This window comes from Lepisma saccharinum, chromosome 1, assembly GCF_977018435.1.
Source record: "Lepisma saccharinum chromosome 1, izLepSacc3.1, whole genome shotgun sequence".
Lineage (NCBI taxonomy): Eukaryota > Metazoa > Arthropoda > Insecta > Zygentoma > Lepismatidae > Lepisma > Lepisma saccharinum.
In genome coordinates this window covers 85,967,589-85,989,374 of record NC_139229.1, presented here as the reverse complement: position 1 = coordinate 85,989,374, position 21,786 = coordinate 85,967,589, and the positions used below count along the sequence as shown (strand labels likewise).

Here is a 21,786-nt window from a genome sequence, read left to right as displayed (position 1 = left end):
GCCAGAAAAAAGACATGTTGAAATGTTATTAATTTTATAACTACCCATCTGACAGAATTACAGGGGGAAGGGGTCCATCCATCCATTCCATCTCCTCACTATTTATCCCAATCGTCGCGATTAGCCAAAATGAGAAGAAAATCGACATACAAGAAACAAAATCAACAAATGAATCAACGTTCAAAAATAATACGCCCGTCACGTCTTGCTGTATATGTTCAATTGCTCATTAATGACAGTGAGGTTAGTACACAAAGATCTCCCGATTTCTCGTTGCAGTACGAGAGAAAATGGTAGGCATCAGAAGATGGCGAGTAGGAGGTCGCTGTTGTCTTCATCTTTAGAACCACTTCCTACTTCAGCAATTGATCCTCTCAGAGAGCTTTTCGAAGCCTGTAAAACAGGAGACATAGCACGGATTAAAAAATTAATCACACCCCAAACAGTTAATGCAAGAGACACCGCAGGAAGAAAATCAACTCCACTGCACTTTGCAGCTGGTAAGTTTGTACACGCTAATGTTTTGGTTCTTGATAGACACAACAATGGCTTACACAACAAAACACGTAAATTGATATAATAATACAGGGGCTAAAATGTTATGTTGCTTATTTGTTTTATTCGTAACCAGTATAATAAAGGTGCTTGTAATTTTTTTGCCTGTTACAAATATTTGTAATTGCAAAAACTACAATGTTACTATAATAAATATTAATTTCTATTATGTGTAGAATAAAATGTAAAGCGCAACTTATACGTGACTTCGGGACTTCATTTTTATTGAAATTCCTGTTTATATGTTTGTGCATATATGTAGCTGGACTTGCGTAATTTCACGTCGGTATGATATTGCAAAATCGAGAAGTAATACGGTTACGAAGTTCGTTCCACTTCATTGTAATTAGTGCCATGATATTCTATAAACGGTTCACTTTTATGCGCAATGAATGGAAACAAAGGCATGTTCAAGATAAATGCATTTCAATAATCAATATAGGCCTATTTTTTAACTTTTAATAAAGTTTTTGACAAGTATGATTCAATTCTGTTGAAATGTGTTTTAATACTGAGAAAGCATGCCTCCAATGTATTCTAAAGTATGTATTTCTTGTGTGTCAAGTACATACTCTTTATGTCACTTATAAAGCTAGACAATAACTATTAAAAGGACAGTTAACAAGTGTGTTTAGATTCCTGGGTATTCCTTATGGAGAATGAATGATAAGTGCTCTCGCACGTGTCATATATCATTGGAAAGCTTATTGTATAAGGAATTCAACAACATAAATCCCAAAGCGAGGAAAAATTACTTGGAGGAGGAAGTCGATAAACACCGATGTTGTCCGGATATGCGTAATTGAACGTACTGAGGAAATTTTTCGATGATGAAGCACATTTTTATGGGTGAAATGAGTGCTAATGGAACCTAACCTACCAGGCCTAGGCCTAGGCCTAACCTAACCTCGTAGGCATACCTCGTCCCCGTGAATGGTTCGTGGGGCTACAGGTGCATGGTTTTTGGAGCTAACGTGAATGGTTTGTGGGGCTACCCGTGCAAAGTGTAAATAGAAAAAGGTACTTACCCGGCTATCTGCAAGCACGGTTTTAAACGATGCACTAACTTATTACTGGGGATAAACGTATTTTATACTATCTACAAGTTTTTGGAACCTGTTCTTTTTCTTGCACCATACACACGCACAACGCACTGCGAACGCAAAGAAGCAATCACCACGCAGTATGCAAATGAGCAAAGCACACGCATTCACAACGCGGACACAAAGACGAGCCTGCAGTGTTGTTAACTCCCATCGATTACCACCAAAAGGCAATAAGGACGTAAAGTAGAGTGTAGCCTCTCTCTGTGCTCTGTGAAGGAAACTGTGCCTCTTATTTAAGGAAGCAGAAATTATGTTCTAATTATTACTGTTAATTTTTCTAGGGTATGGTCGCAAGGAGGTAGTGGAGTTTCTTCTCTCGGCCGGTGCATCGATTCAAGCTAGAGATGATGGTGGACTGCACCCACTTCACAATGCTTGCTCATTTGGGCATGCTGATGTAGTTCGTCTCTTGCTTCAAGCTGGTGCGAACCCCAACACTCGCGACAACTGGAATTACACTCCCTTGCATGAAGCAGCTGTGAAAGGGAAAGTGGACGTTTGCATAAGTAAGTAATCAGATGTTCTTTTGCTACATTAACCTTACATTGATACCAAAACAGGTTGCGTAATAATATATCAATTATGTGGGTTCTAAATGCAACTACTCCAAACCTTTAAGATTCATCCCAACTCATTAAGTTGCAACTTTTGATAAGTACACAATCTCAATATTTTTTAACATGGTGGAAAAAACATGCATATAGACTTGTTTCTTTTCAGTTGGACAGCAATAATCATTCATTATTATTATTTTCTGGTCCAGGGGTAAATTATTCAGTTACTAAGCCTATTTGAAATACCTGAACTCAACCTTTAATGGAGTGGGGCTCAATGTTGGTTAAGCTCAACTCCCTGAGGTTGGTTATTAAATGAACTTAATTCCTGGTAATTAGAAGCAGTTTTGGTGTGATGTGGATTTATGTTAATAAATTGCAAATTATATTTTTTAATGCACTAAAGAATAGCAAAAGGTACTTATAACATGGCAATTTCTTATTGCTGAGTGTTTTCATTAATTGGTCAACCCTGTTAAGTTTTGACTGTCTTAGTTTTTCAAATTTCCTTTCTACTACCACACATGAAGCTGAGAAGAAGTTTTCAGTAGGTAGAATTTACAAGTGCAATATGTTCCTTAACATATCTTTATGTGTCTTGTTGTCTTTCAAATGCTGCTGAATCTCCATGAATCACATTCTCAAAGCTTCAATAATAGTTTAATAGACCTTTATCTCACAAATGCTTTCCATGTTCTCTTTCTTCTCTTGTGAAAAGCATCCATAAGCTGGACCAAATGTTTTTTGTTGTAGTCGTATGCTTCTCTGATACCATTTGTGATGACTTTGTGTTCAGTTCAGAAGTATCATTAAGAAGCTACTTGGTATGAACTCTGTGCAATAATGCCAGATAACAGTGGCCCTGGGACTTAATGACAGTTGCGCAATCTGAAAATTTGACCTGGTTTACCTCAACAAGTTCACATTTGTTCCCTTCATGTAGCAACACTGCCTCTGCGAAGCAGAAAGGAACCAACAGTTTTCTCCGGTGAACACTGTTTGCAGTGGTGGAACACACCCCGCAGGCTGCGTGTTTTTTAAATAGCCATTCAATTTGGCTCCCTTGCCATCTCCGTGTGCAATCTGGGAGAAACTCCATCGTCAGAAGAAAGCAACGGAGAACGATCAGTGGCATGCATCAGTCTTTTAAGTTCTTTAATACATAAATTATGGGTTTAGAAGCTTGTTTTAATGGTTTACATATGAGCAATTAACCCATACATTAAAGCTGAGTGTTTAGAAATATATGGAAAAAGTTGGTTTACTGGTTGTAAATGTGGTAATATGCACTGATGAGCTAACTGCATGTCATCCATTGAAGAGTTGTGTGGCAAACACTGAAGCTCAAGGGGCTGTTCCATTGTGGGGTTAGTTTAATTTCATGATTGTTCTGTGTTTTTCTGCATAAAATTTCCAGTTGATTTTACATGTGGCTTCTACTTCCAGCTCTCCTGCAACACGGTGCTGATGCCAACATCCACAACACAGAAGGCAAGACTGCTTTAGATCTGGCTGATCCAGCGACACGCCCTGTCCTCACGGGGGACTACAGGAAGGAGGAGCTGCTGGAGGCTGCCAGGTCGGGGAACGAGGAACGCCTTCTGACTCTACTAAACCCTCTGAACGTGAATTGCCACGCTAGTGACGGCAGAAGGAGCACTCCTCTTCACCTAGCCGCAGGTTACAATCGCAGTCGAGTTGTTCAGTTACTTCTCCAGCATGGTGCTGATGTCCATGCCAAGGATAAAGGGTAAATGTTTCACATTTGTACTAATTGTAGAACTTCGTTAACCCTTAGATGCTGAGGCTGATTTTCCAGGTATTTGCACTAACGCCAAGCGTGTTTTCGGCAGGACATTTTAAATTCTGCATGCTTCTAAATGAAATTTTATACAGTGTGTCCGGCTAGAGTTATACAAAAATAACTGCTGATAATACGAAAACTACTCCTTATATTGTCTCGTAATGGTGCTCAGTCGATAGACCATCGATCCAAGATTTCAGTAGTCAGTACGATTAATAGTGCTGTTGAGCCACACATGCGCAGAAACGGCATGAGAACAGCTCTAAATAAGATGGGCTGCTAACCTTGGCAGTCATGATGTGGATTCCACAGCGTAAAGTGCAGTGTGTGTTATGGTTGACTGGGTTGAAATCATTGAAGATGTTTTGTACAAGAGGAAAGTTCATAATTTGGGTGATTTGAGACTGTATTGTTGAAGCGGTTGTGCTAATAACTCATCAAATGCTGGTCAACACTTGGCACAAGCTTGAGTATCGTTTGGATATCTGTTGAACTACAAATTTTGAGGTGTACCAGCGTACATAAAAACTTTCTGAGTTACTTTGTACAAAACTCGGAAAAGAAAGTTAGTAAACTTTACAGATTCTAAAATATATGTTTGTATACCTCTAGCCCGGACACCCTGTATTTCATATTTTATTTTGTATTTACTAATTGTTAATTACATAGTTCTAGACTCAGGCAGAACTCAAACATGTATCTCCTATCATTATCCAAGTTACAGTATGTTAAAAAAGTAACATACTACAAGAAAAAGCTGCTTTTGATACTGGTGTCACAAGCTGTCCTTTAAGGGTTAACTGTGGCTTTCTGTCCAGCAGGTATTTTACTCACATGTTAAACAAAACACTTTTGTTTTTGATCGGCATCTGGGTGACATCTCCGTTAAGTGTTTTAGATTAAGACTGAGTCAAAACCATTTTGAATCAGTACTCACACGTAGGCGTAGAAAAAACTAAAAATAATTCAGCTCCCTGCTTCGGGAGACTTTTATTTTTCTCCCAAATATGGGTTAAGATGGCCATAGATACAGCTAAGATAAAGCTACTCGTTTTGATCTTAAAACATCTAATTTACTAACTAATACAAGATTGGTTTAAAAGTAATTAATTCTTGCACCGAAGTGACCTTCGCAAAGAAGGCTCGACCAGCGCACCATGAATAACTATGCAATATATTCTAACTCTACCAAATCGTTGCAGATTTTAAAATTTGGCTAGCAACAATGCCAAAATGTATAACGTCATGTTTATTATCCTGATTTAATGATACACATAATACAGAAAACATACTCCACTCGTTATTAAAAAAAGAAATTTAAATTATCATAAGCAAACTTGAAATATTAAAAAAATAAAATTTAAGAAATGAATTTGAAATTTCAGTCACCATGGTTCTTGTCTACCCCTGCGTATACCAATTGCCACTACTGCTTTAAAATTGCAAAAATAAGTTGTTCAAAATACCCCAAAAAGGGGGGGGGGGCTCCTGATGCTGGACTCACCACCTCTTGTTGTTCGATTTTTCAATTGGAAGTAAATTACATTACTTGTGTGAAATTTTGAAATATCGTATTTCCGTGTTGCACAATTTAATGGTTATATCCTATTAATTTCGAAGACCCTCTGTCTTCATTCACTAAGGGTACGGCGTCTGGAGCGGAGATGGTACCCCATCACTGCTGTTTGTTCCTGAGCAGTGGTAGTTGCACTTTCTCCCGTTTGGGTGGTGCAGGCGTTGTGTATCCTGGCTTGCATCGTCTGCTGTGCTTCCTGTTGTCAGGTGGTGGTTGGGTTGGGCCTGGCCTGTCTTCTGGGTCGTGCTGCTCGGTGTGGTGCAGTTCCCGTTCCCCGCGGTACCATTTCTGCCCCAGATGCCTTATCCTTAGTGAATGAAGACCAAGAGTCTTCAAAATTAATAGGATTTAACCAATAAATTGTGCAATGTGGAAATATGAAATTTCAAAATTTCTCGGAAGTAATTCTATACTGTGTTTACCATATCCGTCATGAATAAATTATATTGTTCCCTAGGATGTCTTGATGTTTCTGTATTACCCTTGTTCATAAGATAATAAAGGTATCGTACATAGGAGGCAAAATTCAAGTGCTGGACCTATCAGTCCTCTCTTGGGATGTGTGTTCCGACATGACACTCATGCCAGTGACAGGGTACAATTGGTTGGTAATGACAGTAATTTGGTAATTATTGTAAGTACTATACAACTGCACGTACATAAACAAAGAAAACATTGATGATGATTTTTTTTTAGTGAAGGATAAAAATACACGTGTGATACACATGCAATAGTTGGTTCTAGTTTTTTTGTGAAATTATTATAATTATTATGTAATTGCAGCTACATAAGCAACAAAGGAAGCAGTGATTCAATAACAAAATTGTTTCATGAATTTTAGTAATGATTGATTTGATTTATTTTACTTCGCTTCTTGTACACTTTTGGCTAATTTGCGAAGATGAGTGATGATATGATGAAATTGATGAATGGATGCTCACAAACATCCATGCCCAGGCCAGGATTCGAACCCTGGACTCCTGGCATCGTAGCGCGATGAATTTTAGTAATAAAAAATGTGGTAAGTTTATTTCTTGTACAGCACGGGTAAGCTAGGGTTCATATTTAGTGTGTAAGTATTCCATGCAAATAAAATTTACAAAGAGTTTACGTTAAAATATTGAAGAATTACATCAAAATATTAGAATACATGTTATGTAATCACAAAATTCAATTTTTCGCACAATACCATTGTAATATAAGTGGGAACTTTGAATTTTAATAATCTCTGAATGTTAGTGACAATGGTTCTATATTAGCACTCCCCATATTTGGCAGCAAGAAATGTGTACCTCTGAAGATGAGAAGAAAGGTACTCTCTCGAAACGTAGTGTTAGAATAAATAGAGGTTAAAGAAGTACACAATGGATAATGTCCAATGAGATATATAAACTAGATGTCCCTCAGTTGAAAGTCCAATGTTGTTACATTACTAAAGTTTTTGGAATAGCTATATTTCGTGACATTAACATTGATGTTATTCTCTTTCCAGTGGACTGGTTCCTCTCCACAACGCATGTTCCTACGGCCACTTCGAAGTGACTGAGATGCTGATAAAGCATGGAGCAAACGTGAATGCGATGGATCTGTGGCAGTTCACCCCGTTGCACGAAGCAGCTTCCAAGTCTCGAGTCGAAGTCTGTTCTCTACTCCTCAGCGAAGGAGCCGACCCCACCCTCTTGAATTGCCATTCCAAGTCTGCGATAGACGTGGCACCCACACGTGAATTACAAGAGAGACTTGCCTGTAAGTAACAACCTTTACTTTTCGTATCACATTGCCCATAAATTATGATAAAGTTACATATACATACACTTACAACACATTTTTTTTTATATTGCTCTGGCGACATGTTCCCCAGATAAACAAAGATGACATCATACCACAGTGTTGCCAGATAATAGGAGAAAGTAGCAACAGTGAAACTCAATTGATTTATCAGAATTGCTAAAGATAGAAACATAAAATTTGCTGGGCAGAAATCTCGCAAACCTAAGGTGACAAAAAGGATAATTGTCTGATTGGCTATTAATCTGTCAATATATTATGTTTAACCTTCAATATTGCAGAACTGAATAAAGCTACAAACATATAATTTGATATATTGGAAGATGTATAGCGTCATTCCAGCCTTACGTGTGTGACATTCACACATAATTCATCAGGCTATAGACTTTAAATTGGATTAAAATATTCGTAATGAACTGTTTTCATAGAAATGAAGTACTTTGTGGTGTCTGCTAACAAATTTAAAAAAAAAAAAACTCTAGTATGATGACATAGCCTGAGTGCATGGAAAGCATTAACAAAAATTTGTTATGTGTGTGACGCTTAAAAGTGTAGCAAAATTTGTCTTCATTGTCTGTGAAGCATATAGGCTACAGATGCTAATAGCTTTGTTGGTGAAATACAGTCAACTCTCGATACAACGACCTTTCACAGTTCCCAGGAAAAGTGTCGTTATTTCGAAGGGGTCGTTATTGGAATTTGCACCAATTTTCAGCTTAAACGGAGCTCAAACAGACACAAAGATTGCTAGGAGACTGTAACACCATTTATCCTTTTAGTTATGCTCAGAATGTGAGAAGGAAAATAGAACATGAAAACGTTTTCACAAAAAAGGATTTAAAATAATGTTATTTTCTTCTAATTGTGCACAGTCGTTACTCTTCCACAAAATTCTTACAATTCTAGTTCATGAGAAACCCGTTTGCACTGAGACCTACGGAAAGGAAAATAATCTCTCGTTTATTGCAAGAGAAACTCAAACTGGTGCCAGCAAATGTCGGGAGATAATCAGGCAGAATGAATGTTACATTTTAACAGATCTACTAGAGCATTGTCTGTTACAAGATTAACTGGTAAGATATGATCTGTCGGGAGACACAACACAACCTTTCTAGGCACCAGAAAAAAGAACACGGGGCTGTAAATTTCGTTCTGGTTCGACTGTGTAAAATGCATCGTAAAAAAGTCACATTTTCTTTGTTTCGACCACCTTCATATTCATCCCCCCTCCCCCATTGCAGGGAGCAGTCCAAACTCCTCCTCGACTTGCATTGTAATCCAGCCTGAAAAAGGAAACACCCAACTTGCGATCTGTTTGCACCCAATGCGTATTCTAGGACATATTAAACAGCATCACACTCGATAATCATTCAGGTTTGGAATTGGATTTCACTTTAAACTGTATATTTACTCCCCATAAAATGAACTCAAAACAAGCTTTATGAAACCTGCGTATTTTCAGATAACCAAATGGGAGATCGTTATTTACTCGCATGTTAATCGACTATTTAATGTTGGATTTAGGAGTATTCTCAATGTCAAACATCCGCTCCTCCAAAAGTTTTCCCCTTGAATAATGACTTTTTTAATCTGTCTCAGCGTCCATTCCTACATTGAGCACTTTTTTTTTCACATGACAGTTTTGCTTATCAGAAAATGCAGCAGAACATGAAGTTTTTTACCTTGTTTTTCCTTCTGGAGATCGAATTTCATTATCGTCAAATCAAAACAGCTTTGCGAGATTCAAAACAATAACTTTTTCCTTCACGCTGGATCAGTCATTGCTTTTATCGGGAAGCGACAGCTTTGCAGATGCTATATAGACGAATCACTGGCGCGAGCTGCAGCGTAAGAGCAACGAGACCGGCTGGAAGTTCCAGTAACAGGTGGCAGACGAGAAAAATCCCTGACATTTTAAAGATAACGCAACTGTCGAAGAATGAACTTTTATCAGCAGTGTAAAGAAGAAAGAAATGACCCTTGCTTTATGTTTTACCATGCAACAGACAATATTTCCTATGCAGACAACAGTATTAAAAACAAATAGGACCCGAATTCTGCAATTATCACATTGCCGTGCACACCAGTGGCTGAGAATGAGCTGGGAAAGGGGGGGAGGGTCACTTTTCTTTACTTGTTCTATGGTTTTTGTTTGTTTTCAAGAAAATGTCCAGAACTGGTTGCCCCATTTTAGACTTCAAAGGAAAGGAAGAGAGGTCCAGTTCCACCCTCGCCTGTAATCAGCCTACGTGTGCACACACAAGCAAGAAAAATGTGGCTGAAACAATTGGCATCACCCCTCCCCCCCCAATTGGGGACAGGAAAAGAGGGAGAAGTCACTCAGCCAATGGAACACTTTTTTGGCAAATATTATGACATCGGCACAGTTAAGAAAACATATGAAGTGGGAAACGGGAGTTATGATGCACGTAAGATCTAAGTAAACTTTTGTGGAAACCTGAATGACAACGCATTAAGCGGGTTGACGATCTTTAGTTGGCCTATGTGGCTTTGATTATCTCTAACAGTTTCGCTTTTTTATGAAGTGTTACAGGGAACAAAGAACAAGTTTTGAATTAAAGTGGTTACTGGAAGTTGTCGGCTACAAGGCAAAGAGTTGCTCACTCACGGGAACCTGCTGAAAGGGTCGTTATACAATACCCGGGAAAAAGGGTCATTATATCCGGGGTCATAGAATGGAGAGTTGACTGTATGCAAATTATATTTATTCACAAATAATTTAAACCTTAATGCAATTGAAATCAGTAATAATTTCCACATTGATTCATTTTGTTATTTACAAGGAGTAGGACCACTTTCCACAGAATACCGCAATTATCCTCATTAGTAATTTGTTAAAATCTATCACACATGTTCCTGCTCTCAAAACCAACTTTACAATGTGCGTTGTACCTATCCTTGAATATGGTTCCTGTATTTGGTCAATGGCCTGTGATAGCAATATAAAGAGAACAGACAAAGTAGTAAATTTTTTTCTCAGAATAGTCAAACATGGATGTCCAGCCCTTGCAAACCTTACCAAACACAAAATTCCATCCACTCTACAAATTCAAGATCTTTCTCTTCGCTGTCAATTTTCAGATTTAACATTTCTTATGAATGGACAACTTTTTACTAATGAAATCTTGCCATTTCTTCATGTACGGATCTCATGCATCTCATGTACCAACAACTTCTTTTACACAAAAGTTTCAAGGCCATCCCTAGAACAAATATCACTTCTGTATATGTATTGTACCAGGTACAGTTCATTAAAAGACCCTCCAGGCATCCATCTATCCAAGCAGGCTTTCAGAATGGCGTGCACCAAGCAGCTGAAGAGCAGTTAATATTTGTTGTGGCCGTGCTTCTCAGTTGTTAATTTCTGATCTTTCTGTGTTGATATCCTCGTATAAAATGGATTTTATCTGTATTCAGGATTTTTCCATGAAGCATATCGTGGGTCTGTAGTAATGCAACTTCTGACGTATTGCATGTTCAGCTTTGTACTCTGGATTATGGCATTGAATGTTTTTATTTCAATACAACTGAGTTTCTTCCCTATTTTTTTACAATTTTTTTTCTTCACAGACGAGTTTAAAGGCCACTGCTTGTTGGAAGCCGTTCGACAAGCAGACCCAGCCAAGGTGAAGAAATACTTATCACAAGACATAGTGAATTTTAAACATCCGTATACGGGTGATACTCCTTTGGTAAGTGTTAGTGTTGTAAATTGTTTTGACTTCTTTTGTTTCTGCTTCCTAATTAGGAATTAAATACTCAGAACATTTTTTTTTAATCATTATTATTATTCCTATGAAAGTAAGAGCATAACTATAAAAATGTATTTTTAACATTCTTATGTGGCTGAAGATTGCAGTCTGAATGGATTACTGCAGTGTGTTTCTAAGGGCCATGTTTTTTGTGTTATTTTCCAGCACTGTGCAGTGGCATCTCCGTACCCTAAGAGAAAGCAAGTGATGGAAACCCTGATACGGAAAGGTGCCCACCTGAATGAAAAGAACAAGGAATTCCTAACCCCACTTCATGTAGCAGCGGACAATTCCCATTACGACGTAATGGATGCTCTCCTCAGGCATGGTGCTAAAGTCAATGCTCTCGACGGCTTGGGACAAACCGGTAAGAACTCCAATGGCTAACACCTTTGTACTTCATCACAAGTTTTGACAATCCATGAATAACAAATATTCTAATAATTTAGAATAAAATTACACATGTAACAAAATAATCTGAATGGACCATTCACCTTCACATGTAAACAGTTGAGACCGTGAGTTTTGCCTTCAAAAAAGAAAGTACATAATATGACATTAAAGTTAGAAAAACCGAAGTGCCGTCCTCTATGGCAGGGTGGTTAGCAGCACTAGAGTTGTTTGTGAGTGTTGCTTCATCAATTTCATCATATGTACACTTGTCGCAAATAGCCAAAGGTGGCAGAAAGGCGATGCTAAATAACTGAAATCAATCAGTCAACAAAAAACCATAGTACATGAAAAACTGGTGGTTTTAGACTATATGACAACCTGTGTATTAGAATTATTGGATGGCAATTTTACCAATACATTGATATGCCTATATTGGTTGATACATGTAGAGTACCAATTATGTGTAGTATAACAAGGTGGCTACTCACTGGGAATTCTGGGAATTATGCGTGAATTTTTCTCCGTAGACATGAAAAATTGCAACTTTCATTAATCCAAATCCCGATGAATTTATACATATTTATAAATGTCTGAGGCAAGTTTTTCATAGTTTATTTTTTATTTTCTATCGGGCAATGGAAAGAAAGCTGTGTGGAAAATATAACAGAATTATCTCAAGCCATTTACTTTGGTAGTGTCCTTAGCAGAACAATCTATCTGACAGACGGAAGATTATTGCAAGATAGGATATCTTGAAGTTGATTAGGTAAATTTGAGTTTGAAATTCTTATACAGTTAACATGTGGAAATAGAGAAAACATCTGCTTGTACCCTTGAATTTTTGGAAAGTTCACTTTGAAAATCAGGAATTATACTTGAATTTTATGATGGTCATAGAGTGGTCACCCTGTATAAGTAAGGCCGTGTTGGTACCACTTCAAACCAATGGGGTTTCTGATTTTTGATGATACACGGTACCCATATTTTGACTTTGTAATATACATATTTTTTTTCATAAAAATTATTGTCAGATTCATACCCGAGATAATCATAATATTGTGATAACTGCTATTCAATCATAAAATCCACTTTTGCCACAAAAATTTTGATACAGAAATCTTGAAATTTCATCTTTTTGATGCTATCTGAAGTATATTGACTGCAGAAAAGTATCAAGTGCTGTCTGTGATCAAATTTCAACCATTACTTTCTGATGACAGCTAGTACTGATACATCAGTGCAGATTTGTTCTGATTTCATCTTAGAAATAATTGATTCCATGGCATAAGTATTCTTGGATAGCTACCTGTAACATCAGTGAATTTTCAGCAGGAGGAAATGTTATACTTAAAGTGGTTTGTTGTACAAGCTTGAAAAAGTTCTGAGGAACTAGAGTGTATGTCTCTAGAAGAATAAGAATGACTTTTAAAGTATTACGCTCAAATAACAGTGGTTACATGATCATTATGAACATGAATTTGAGTTTACAGCTAACAAAGTGGTCTACTATATTATTACTTTAAATAAAAATGTTTAATAACAAATAGTTCATTGTATTGTTTTGATTTTCAGCTCTTCATCGCTGTGCAAGGGAAGATAACCTTCAGGCTTGCCGCATTTTACTTACATACAACATCGATCCTAGTATTGTCTCCCTTCAGGGTTACACTGCAGCACAGATTGCTACAGAAAATGTTCTCAAAATACTCCAAGGTAAAGTTAATTATGTTCATATTTGCATAGATGGATTTGCATTTCTTTTGAGCATTTTTCAAAATTTAGTACAAAAAAGAAGAGAAATTGTAAAATTATCATTATTTCTTTACAATATTAAAAATTTCATTTCAAAAAGAGAAAATAGTCTTAATGTATTGGTGGAACATCTTGTTTGTTTTCTATTTAATTCAAGGTGTTCTTTAATTTTAATTCCTGCTTCTTTTTTTTTTCTACAGATCCACCGTCAGGTAGTGTAGACATTGAATGTCAACTTCTAGAAGCTGCAAAAGCAGGTGACCTTGACCAGGTGAAAAGAATTCTAACTTCTCATCCACAGATAGTCAACTGTCGGGATTTGGATGGAAGGTAAGCAAGATATTTTCTAGTAGTTTCCATGATTTTAACAATGTGCATTTTATGAACATTGCCTTGTGCAGTATAAGAGGTAGTTTTTCTTCGCTCTTTTCCAATTCAATGAAACGTTTCTATGTTCTAACATTGGATAAAGAATGAACATGTTATTGTGCTTCTTGTTTATTTTGTATGTTTGCCATTCATCTTCTCTGTTGTGATTAACAAAGTTTATTCAAGTTTGTTTAAAGTTCATTTTATGAAAAGTAGGGTAACTGAGAGCAGCTATTTGATTTAAAGATATGTCCTAACTACTGTTGGAGATCTCCAGCTAAAAGTACAGTGTACAGTGTATGGCAACAGTGTAGCCGAGTGGTACGCACCACTAGTGTTTAATATGAGAGTAAAAATTGCATGGCAAATATTTGACTCCAAGAAACACTAATTTAAGAGAAAATAAAGAGGAAATAGCTATATATTGACAAAGATAGCATGCTACTAACTTGTCATTCTAAAGAACCAAAACTGTTTTATTGCCTTGTTTCACTTCAAGAACCACTATGAACTAACTTTTGCCTGGACATTCTGTGACCCTCCCCTCTTCCCAACCTGTATTTGTAGCTGGTGGCAAATCTAGACTGTTATATTCAGTCCCCCAAATCATGAAAAATGCAAGAAACGAACATGTCTTTGTAAAATTTCCCTATACTTGGTGCATATCCATTCTTTTCTCTTCAAATGTTAACGTCTTTCCTTTCTGACAAAAACACACTTACTTTTGGGGGTTGTAATCTGATATCTAAAAGGCCAAAAGGCCCCCTACTGAACTGTTAATCCGCGATCGCCTATAAATCTACCCCCCACGGGGAAACCAGATTTTGGAATTTGATAAGAGTATTGACAGAATGCCAATTTTTATTATTTAATCTGTTTGAAATGGAAATTTGTATTAACACATTTGATTTGTGTCCTTTTTGCAGACATTCTACTCCACTTCACTTTGCAGCTGGTTACAATAGAGTAGCTGTTGTTGAATTTCTTCTGGCCCACGGTGCCGACGTACATGCCAAAGATAAAGGGTAAGTTTCAAAGTAACTGTTCAGTAAAGGCACGAGATAATATCAGTGTATAAATGGCTTCTATTTGTTACAAAGTTAGTACTTCTTTTATGTTATTGAATACATAGAATGAAGCTGTTGAATGAGTATGTAGTAGCAGGAATGAGACAGATTAATCACTACTGTATCATTGTTGCCAGATAAAGCTGTAGATAATTTTACGGAAAAAAAGTGTTTAATTTTGTAGATCCAATATTGTTATAAATAATCTGCTTCAACAAGTATGTTATTTTGATATTGTTCTCTCAGATATGAATGTCCAATTCCAACATACATATATATAATGCATTTTTTTCCAGTGGTCTGGTTCCTTTGCATAATGCTTGCTCATATGGCCACTATGAAGTGACTGAACTTCTAGTAAAACATGGTGCTAGTGTGAATGTGGCTGACCTTTGGAAATTCACTCCCCTACACGAGGCTGCAGCCAAAGGAAAATACGAAATAGTCAGGCTTTTACTTAAGGTAGGTATATATTTATTTCTGTAAAGTAGTTTCAGATATGGTTATGGTTATGGTGGAGCATAAGGACTTTTTTTATTATTATTATTTTTTTTATCTGGTCCTCCCCGATGGCACAGTGGTAGCGTCGTCGCCTTGTAATCAAGGGGTCCCAGGTTCGATACCTGGTGGCAACACATGGCACAGTGGTTCGGATTAGGGATGGCCAGATCCGGATCCGGTACTTTCGGATCCGGATCCAGAATTTTCAGTTTTTTATTAAATCTATGGTATATTTGTGCTAAGTAAGAAATCAAAATTTCACTACAAAAATAATGAAACTTGGATTCAAATTCGGTATACAAATGACATTTCAGTGTTGTTATACTGAATAAAATCTCAGTTTTGATTTGTAAACTTCAACGTAATCAACGAAAATTAAAATTTGTTAGTAGACATATTCATGTGATTAGTGTACAGGACAACATGAAAATCTGGCGTCAGGAAATTTCATTCATGGTGGGCACAGTAAATGTGGTTTTAGTATTTTACAGGTGCTGTCCTGTATTTTCACATTGATTCATTGATTTAATATATTTAATTCACCTTTGGCTAATTGCGAAGAAGAGGATGAATTGTGATAAGATGAAATGGATGAAGCAACAATCACAAACATATATGGGCGACCCAACAGAGAATTATACTGGCCATGGGTTCAGACGCTAGACCCTCGTTGTTATGGCATCTGGTATGGAGATAGTACATCACTTCTGCCACCTGGAAATATACAAAGCAATGATGCATTACGATCTCTTATCACAGATGCTGTAACCTTTGTTAATGAAAGCAGTGGTCCTTGTAAATTAATCAGAGAACGAATTAAATTTGTAATGTGGAAATACGGAACAACAAATTGTGCAATGCAAATTTTATGTTTAAGAATTTCTTACACATTTTGCATTAATCGTACCATTTTGTGCCAGATTGTGACAAGAAAATAAACTTCCCACCTTTGTAGCAACAGGATTGATTTGCTTTATTTTACTTCGCTTTTTGTGCTACCTTTGGCTAACTTGCGAAGATGGGGGATGATTGATGATATGATAAAATTGATGAATGGACACTCACAAATATCCATGCCCAGGCTGGGATTCGAACCTGGGACCCCTGGTGTTGTAGCGCTATGTGCTAACCACTCTGCCACCGGGGACAGCGCAGTAACAGGATATGAACATTACAGCACATCAAGTCACATTGTGTGTTCCTCTAAAACATGAAGCATGCATGCATGTCCCTGGCAATGAGTGAACTTAGTTTCCAGTTAATTCTACATACAATTATTTATCTACTTAATGTAGCATGGTGCCGATGCATGCAAGAAGAACCGAGATGGTGCTACTCCCTTGGACTTGGTGAGGGATGGGGACCAGGATGTGGCTGACCTCCTGAGAGGAAATTCTGCACTTCTGGATGCTGCTAAGAAGGGCAATCTTGCTCGTGTACAAAGACTGGTTAGCTCTGAAAATATCAATTGCCGAGATGCTCAGGGGAGAAATTCAACACCATTACACCTAGCTGGTGAGTCGCTCTGTGTTAATTTATGAATAATAATCCCAGAGTTTGCATTTTCTTGTATTTTAAGTTTTTAAACCTGATTCCTGAAGAATGTTTAATTGTGGTTCCAGTATATTATAATTGGTTTAAACCTTACTATTGATATCTGAATTAACCTTGGAGCAAGTATGTTAATGAACACAGCACACACAAAATTCAAACCTCAATTCCAAGCTTTGGACCCCATTTCAGGGTTGTCAGGAAAAAGGCATGCAGGTTAGTGGGGCAAGGAAATGATAAAGGATGTTCTGTGAAATGGCTGGCTGCTATGATGATTCTACCACCAGATGTCTTGCCATTGTACACTGTGTGCAGGTTACAATCACTGTATCACTACTTTATTTGTATCTTTAAAAAAATCATAGAAATACATGCCTTATTAATATGCACTATTTCTCTCCAGCTGGCTATAATAATCTTGAGGTGGCAGAATACTTGCTGGAGCATGGAGCAGATGTGAATGCCCAGGACAAAGGTGGGCTCATTCCATTGCACAATGCGTCTTCGTATGGACACTTGGACATCGCTGCCTTGCTGATTAAGTTCAACACTGTTGTCAATGCAACTGACAAGTGGGGATTCACACCTCTACATGAAGCTGCACAGAAAGGGCGCACACAGTTATGTGCCTTATTGGTGAGTAAATTTCATTCGGTTCATTTTGATTTTGCTTACTTGAAATTCATCTCATCTTAGGGTTCATTGCACAAGGATGTGTGAAGAGGAACTGCTTGCAACTTTCCTCTGCAAAGTATATTTCTGGCTGCATTGTTTATGATGATAATTTTAATAATACAGTTTGTAAAAATACTGTAATTTAATGTACAGTTTTGTAATTTTGTATCTGTAAGTAATGCAAAAATATGACAAATTAACAAATACTAGGGCTGAACTAATACCATGTTGAACAGATGCCAATACTCCTGCAGATTCCCACAGATACTGATGCTTGATAATTGTAACAATTGAAAGTTGTTCAAAATATTGATAAATATTAATGGGTGAGTATTCTATTCCATTGATAAATATCAATTTACTACTGTTTTTGTTTCAAAATATTCGAGAGTTTCATCAAAATACCTATTTCATACATGAAGTTTGGTGTTTCCATGCCATGAATTTGGATATTTTTTGATTAATTTCGAAGGCTCATTGCCTTCATTAACTAGAATGCTGCATCTGGGATGTAGATGGTAGTGCATCACTGCTTTGTTTGTTCTCAGGTGGAGATATTTCTCCTGTCTAGTGGCAATGGTGCATGTTTCTTGGTTTACGTCATCTGCTGTGCTTTCCTCTAGCAGCTGTTTTGGTTTCCATCGTTCGACAGCGTTGCAGGGTGGTGACTGGCATATTGGGTTGTCTGCTTGGTTGTTTTGCTTGGTGTGATGTTGTTTACAAGCACACCCAATGTGGCACCCTGTTCTTCAAAAAATGCCACACCACAAGAAGAAAAAATGCCATCCTCCCACCCAAGGAACACAAACCACACAGTGACATACTACCATCTCCATCCCAGGCACAGCATCCTTAGTTAATGGAGGCAGTGAGCCTTCAAAATTAATCAGAAAACATTAAACTTCACGACACAGAAGCACCAAACTTCATGTATGAAATACTAAAACCACATTTACTGCATCATAAATTAAGATACCTGTTATGTGATCACAAAATACAGTTTTTCACACAATATTGGTGCAAAATAATTTAAACTTGACATATTGCATAACTTCAAGGATAATTAGATTTCGTGAAAGACCAAAAAACTGGAAAAGTGTCAGTCGGTATATCAATAAATAAAATCAAACCAGTACTTTCCAAAACATTGGTATCAACTCAGCCCCAGACAATACTCTTATCTATGTATGTAGGTATATAAGTTATACCTTAATTGATAGAGTATTGATTTGTGTCGCAGTTGATCAATAAATTTACTGATCAGACATTGTTATAAATAATCTGTACTTTATCCTATGGTAAACCTAGCAGTCACCTGGTTTATTACATTAGTTAAGGAGGTGACTGAACCACTCAGGTTCTGGTAATATTTTGCTATTTAATATCTGATTCAATATCGGTTACAAGTTTTGACATATTTTATATTTGTATTTCATCAGTATGAGTTAGAATTTCATACCAGGCTATCCGTGTAACTTTCAGTTAATGTAGTGGTACAAATAAGTTGTTAGTTAATTTACCAGCCAACCAAATGTAAAGAAAAGGTGCCTTGGTAACCAAGCACATTTAGTGATTGACTGTTGATCACACCAACAACATAACAACAATTCAGGAACATTCATCATCATTGTTGCAATTGACCTAGAGGCAGAAAACTGACGTGAAAGCAAGAGAATTTGAGGAAAGGAACAATGGTTTGAATCTTTTATTTCATTTCAGCTTGCTCACGGGGCCGATCCATTTCTAAAGAACCAGGAAGGGCAGTCGCCTGTTGACCTTGCTTCAGCAGAAGACGTTAGATGCCTTCTTCAAGATGCAATGGCTTCGCAACAAGGCGTGCCGACTGCCCCTCGGCCACCTTCCGTTGTTTCTCCTATATCTCCGCCACCAGCTCTTACAGAAACTGTAATTATGCCTTCTGGAGCTCCGATGAACTTGGGAATTCCTGGTCGATTGTCTCCAATGCCCGTCGATGGCTGTGTTGACCCAGGAAAGCCGGAGAATGGTTCAAATGATATAGGAAACATTACGAGTGTTGCTGGATTTTTGAGCAGGTAATTAGTTAATTGCATGTAGTATCTTTTAACAAAACAGTTGTTTCCATAGTGCTAGTGGTGTTTCTGTTTCTTCTTAGGTTACTTATCTTTTATATATATATATATATAAAAATGGATGTGTATGTTTGTTCCGGCATAACTCTCGAACGCCTGCAGCAATTTCAACCAAACTTGGTACACGTATGACTTATAATCTGGAAAGAAATACTGTGGGAGTTAGATACCCCAGGCACCCCAGGTGGGGATGGGAAGGTGGTGGCATGTAAAACAACCGATGTTAGTGTGGAATCCATAGTTTTTGGAGTCGCTAAGATGAATAGTGACACTTGCAATGCCGTTCAACTCCAAGTTAATTTTACACTATAGTTAGAATTCATTATTTTCCTGTCTAATAGAAGATTGGGATAAATAAATACCTGAGCAATGCCGGGTAATCAGCTAGTGATTTTATAATAGTCCAGATATAAAATTAAAACATCCCAAGACACAGATGAGGTATATTTTTTCAGCCTCTGGTGATCTGTAAATTCGTAGCACAGGAAAATGAAGACATTCAAAAAGGTATGTATGCTACTCATCCAAAATGTTGCCACCCACATTCATGCAACATTCTTGCACTAGAGTTTGTTTCTTTTGGGTGAGGCAATAAATACTAACATATATATATACAACTAAATCCAACAGAAAGGAAGAATGTATTCATGTAAGTGTACCGTGCAGCCACAACTTAAAATATGGGTATGTGTAAAATCTTTGACAGTAAAAAACTTCTTACGTCACGTGCCGGCAACATACTTGTTAAAAACAACACACAAACAGCAAAATAAAATACACTTTAAGACATCTTCCAGCAGACAGTGAGTAGCACCAGCGGAACCTCAACCACGTCCCCTTCGCTGTCTCTCGACCAGCCCTGATGATGATTCCAAGATGGAATCGAAAGCTTCAGCAAAGTCTTAGTGTTTTCTAAGTACAGTATGCGCCAAAATATACAATACTGAAATTAAAAGACGAACATTACATTGTTGCCATCTGTGAGTTTATTTATCCTGTAAGAGACACTAACACACACACTATTAGCGAGTTTACAACTTTGTTTTCACTACTGAGAACACGAGTGGCTGGAGCTATGCCCCATCGACAAATGCACATGTGCGTTCGAAGTGCGCAAGTTTCAGTACTGTATATTTTGGCACATACCGTATATAAAATCTTTGTTTTTTTCTATCGGGACTGAGAAAATGTATAATCGAGGCACACAAAATCAGATTTTACTGTACAGGTTTTTCATAATATTCTTCAGGATTAAAAAGAAAGATATATTATGCTTAAACTACTGGACTTGGTTTAACATTAAGGGTGAGTTTGTATTAAAAGTCCACTGTATCTTTGGCCATGCCAGCAAAGTTGTTTTTAAAAATTCCAGTACTTTGGAAAAATCAACTATCATAATTCTGGAAAATGACATACGTTTAGATTTCTTTCTACTGTATCCAAGTCAATCATTGAAAGAATTATTTTCCTGTAGTTTACGGTTATTACAAGCATAAGAAAACAGTTTTTTCTTTGTGACGTTTCAGGAGAACACACGCTCCTTTCATCAGACATTTATTTTCATTTTGACTAAAGATACAGTTATAACAATGGTTAGTAATTTTTAAACAAAAAGAATCTGTTATATAATGGATGTTGTCAATGTTACATTGTTGTAATATAGCAACTTAACTGTGAAAAAAGCAGTCTATTTTTTTTTTTTTTTTTTTTTTTTAATTATGAATCCCAAATATCATCAGGTAATTCAAATTCATCATTGTTTTCACAAAGTCTCTTGATGTTTGATGTCTGATGAAAGGAGCGTGTGTTCTCCTGAAACGTCACAAAGAAAAAACTGTTTTCTTATGCTTGTAATAACCGTAAACTACAGGAAAATAATTCTATCATGCAAGCAATGCGTACATACAAGAAAAACTATTAATCATTGAAAGGTTTGTTTTTTGTTGTCCTCATATCCGTAATAGTTATATGGTACTCTAATACTATTTGCTATCACAGATATGTAGACCACAGTGACAGGAAACTACATGAAAATTCACTTGAATGTCCCACAAGGAATTTAATTTTCCAAAATTTGGGATATCATAGCAGTTTTTTTTTTTTCAAAAGAATAGTAGTTTTCGGAAAGTTGGCTCAGGAAAGTTGAGTTTAATCTCAATTACAAATTGGGCTTCCCCGTGGTGCAATTGTAGCGCCGTTGCCTTGTAATCA

At 37.1% G+C, this 21,786-nt stretch overlaps 1 protein-coding gene across 1 annotated transcript in view; it reads left to right on the top strand.

Moving 5' to 3' along the window:
* The first annotated feature begins 291 nt into the window (after nt 1-291).
* Nucleotides 292-21,786, top strand: part of Tnks (tankyrase) — a 36,651-nt gene continuing 15,156 nt past the window's right edge. Inside the window, exons 1-13 of the mRNA XM_083134253.1 lie at nt 292-500; nt 1,943-2,167; nt 3,662-3,965; nt 7,088-7,341; nt 10,975-11,096; nt 11,322-11,523; nt 13,122-13,262; nt 13,502-13,631; nt 14,597-14,695; nt 15,034-15,199; nt 16,534-16,753; nt 17,193-17,425; nt 19,184-19,518. Coding sequence (XP_082990379.1) covers nt 308-500; nt 1,943-2,167; nt 3,662-3,965; nt 7,088-7,341; nt 10,975-11,096; nt 11,322-11,523; nt 13,122-13,262; nt 13,502-13,631; nt 14,597-14,695; nt 15,034-15,199; nt 16,534-16,753; nt 17,193-17,425; nt 19,184-19,518 — 2,624 coding nt within the window. The 5' untranslated portion in view covers nt 292-307. The remainder of the gene's footprint in view (nt 501-1,942; nt 2,168-3,661; nt 3,966-7,087; nt 7,342-10,974; nt 11,097-11,321; nt 11,524-13,121; nt 13,263-13,501; nt 13,632-14,596; nt 14,696-15,033; nt 15,200-16,533; nt 16,754-17,192; nt 17,426-19,183; nt 19,519-21,786) is intronic.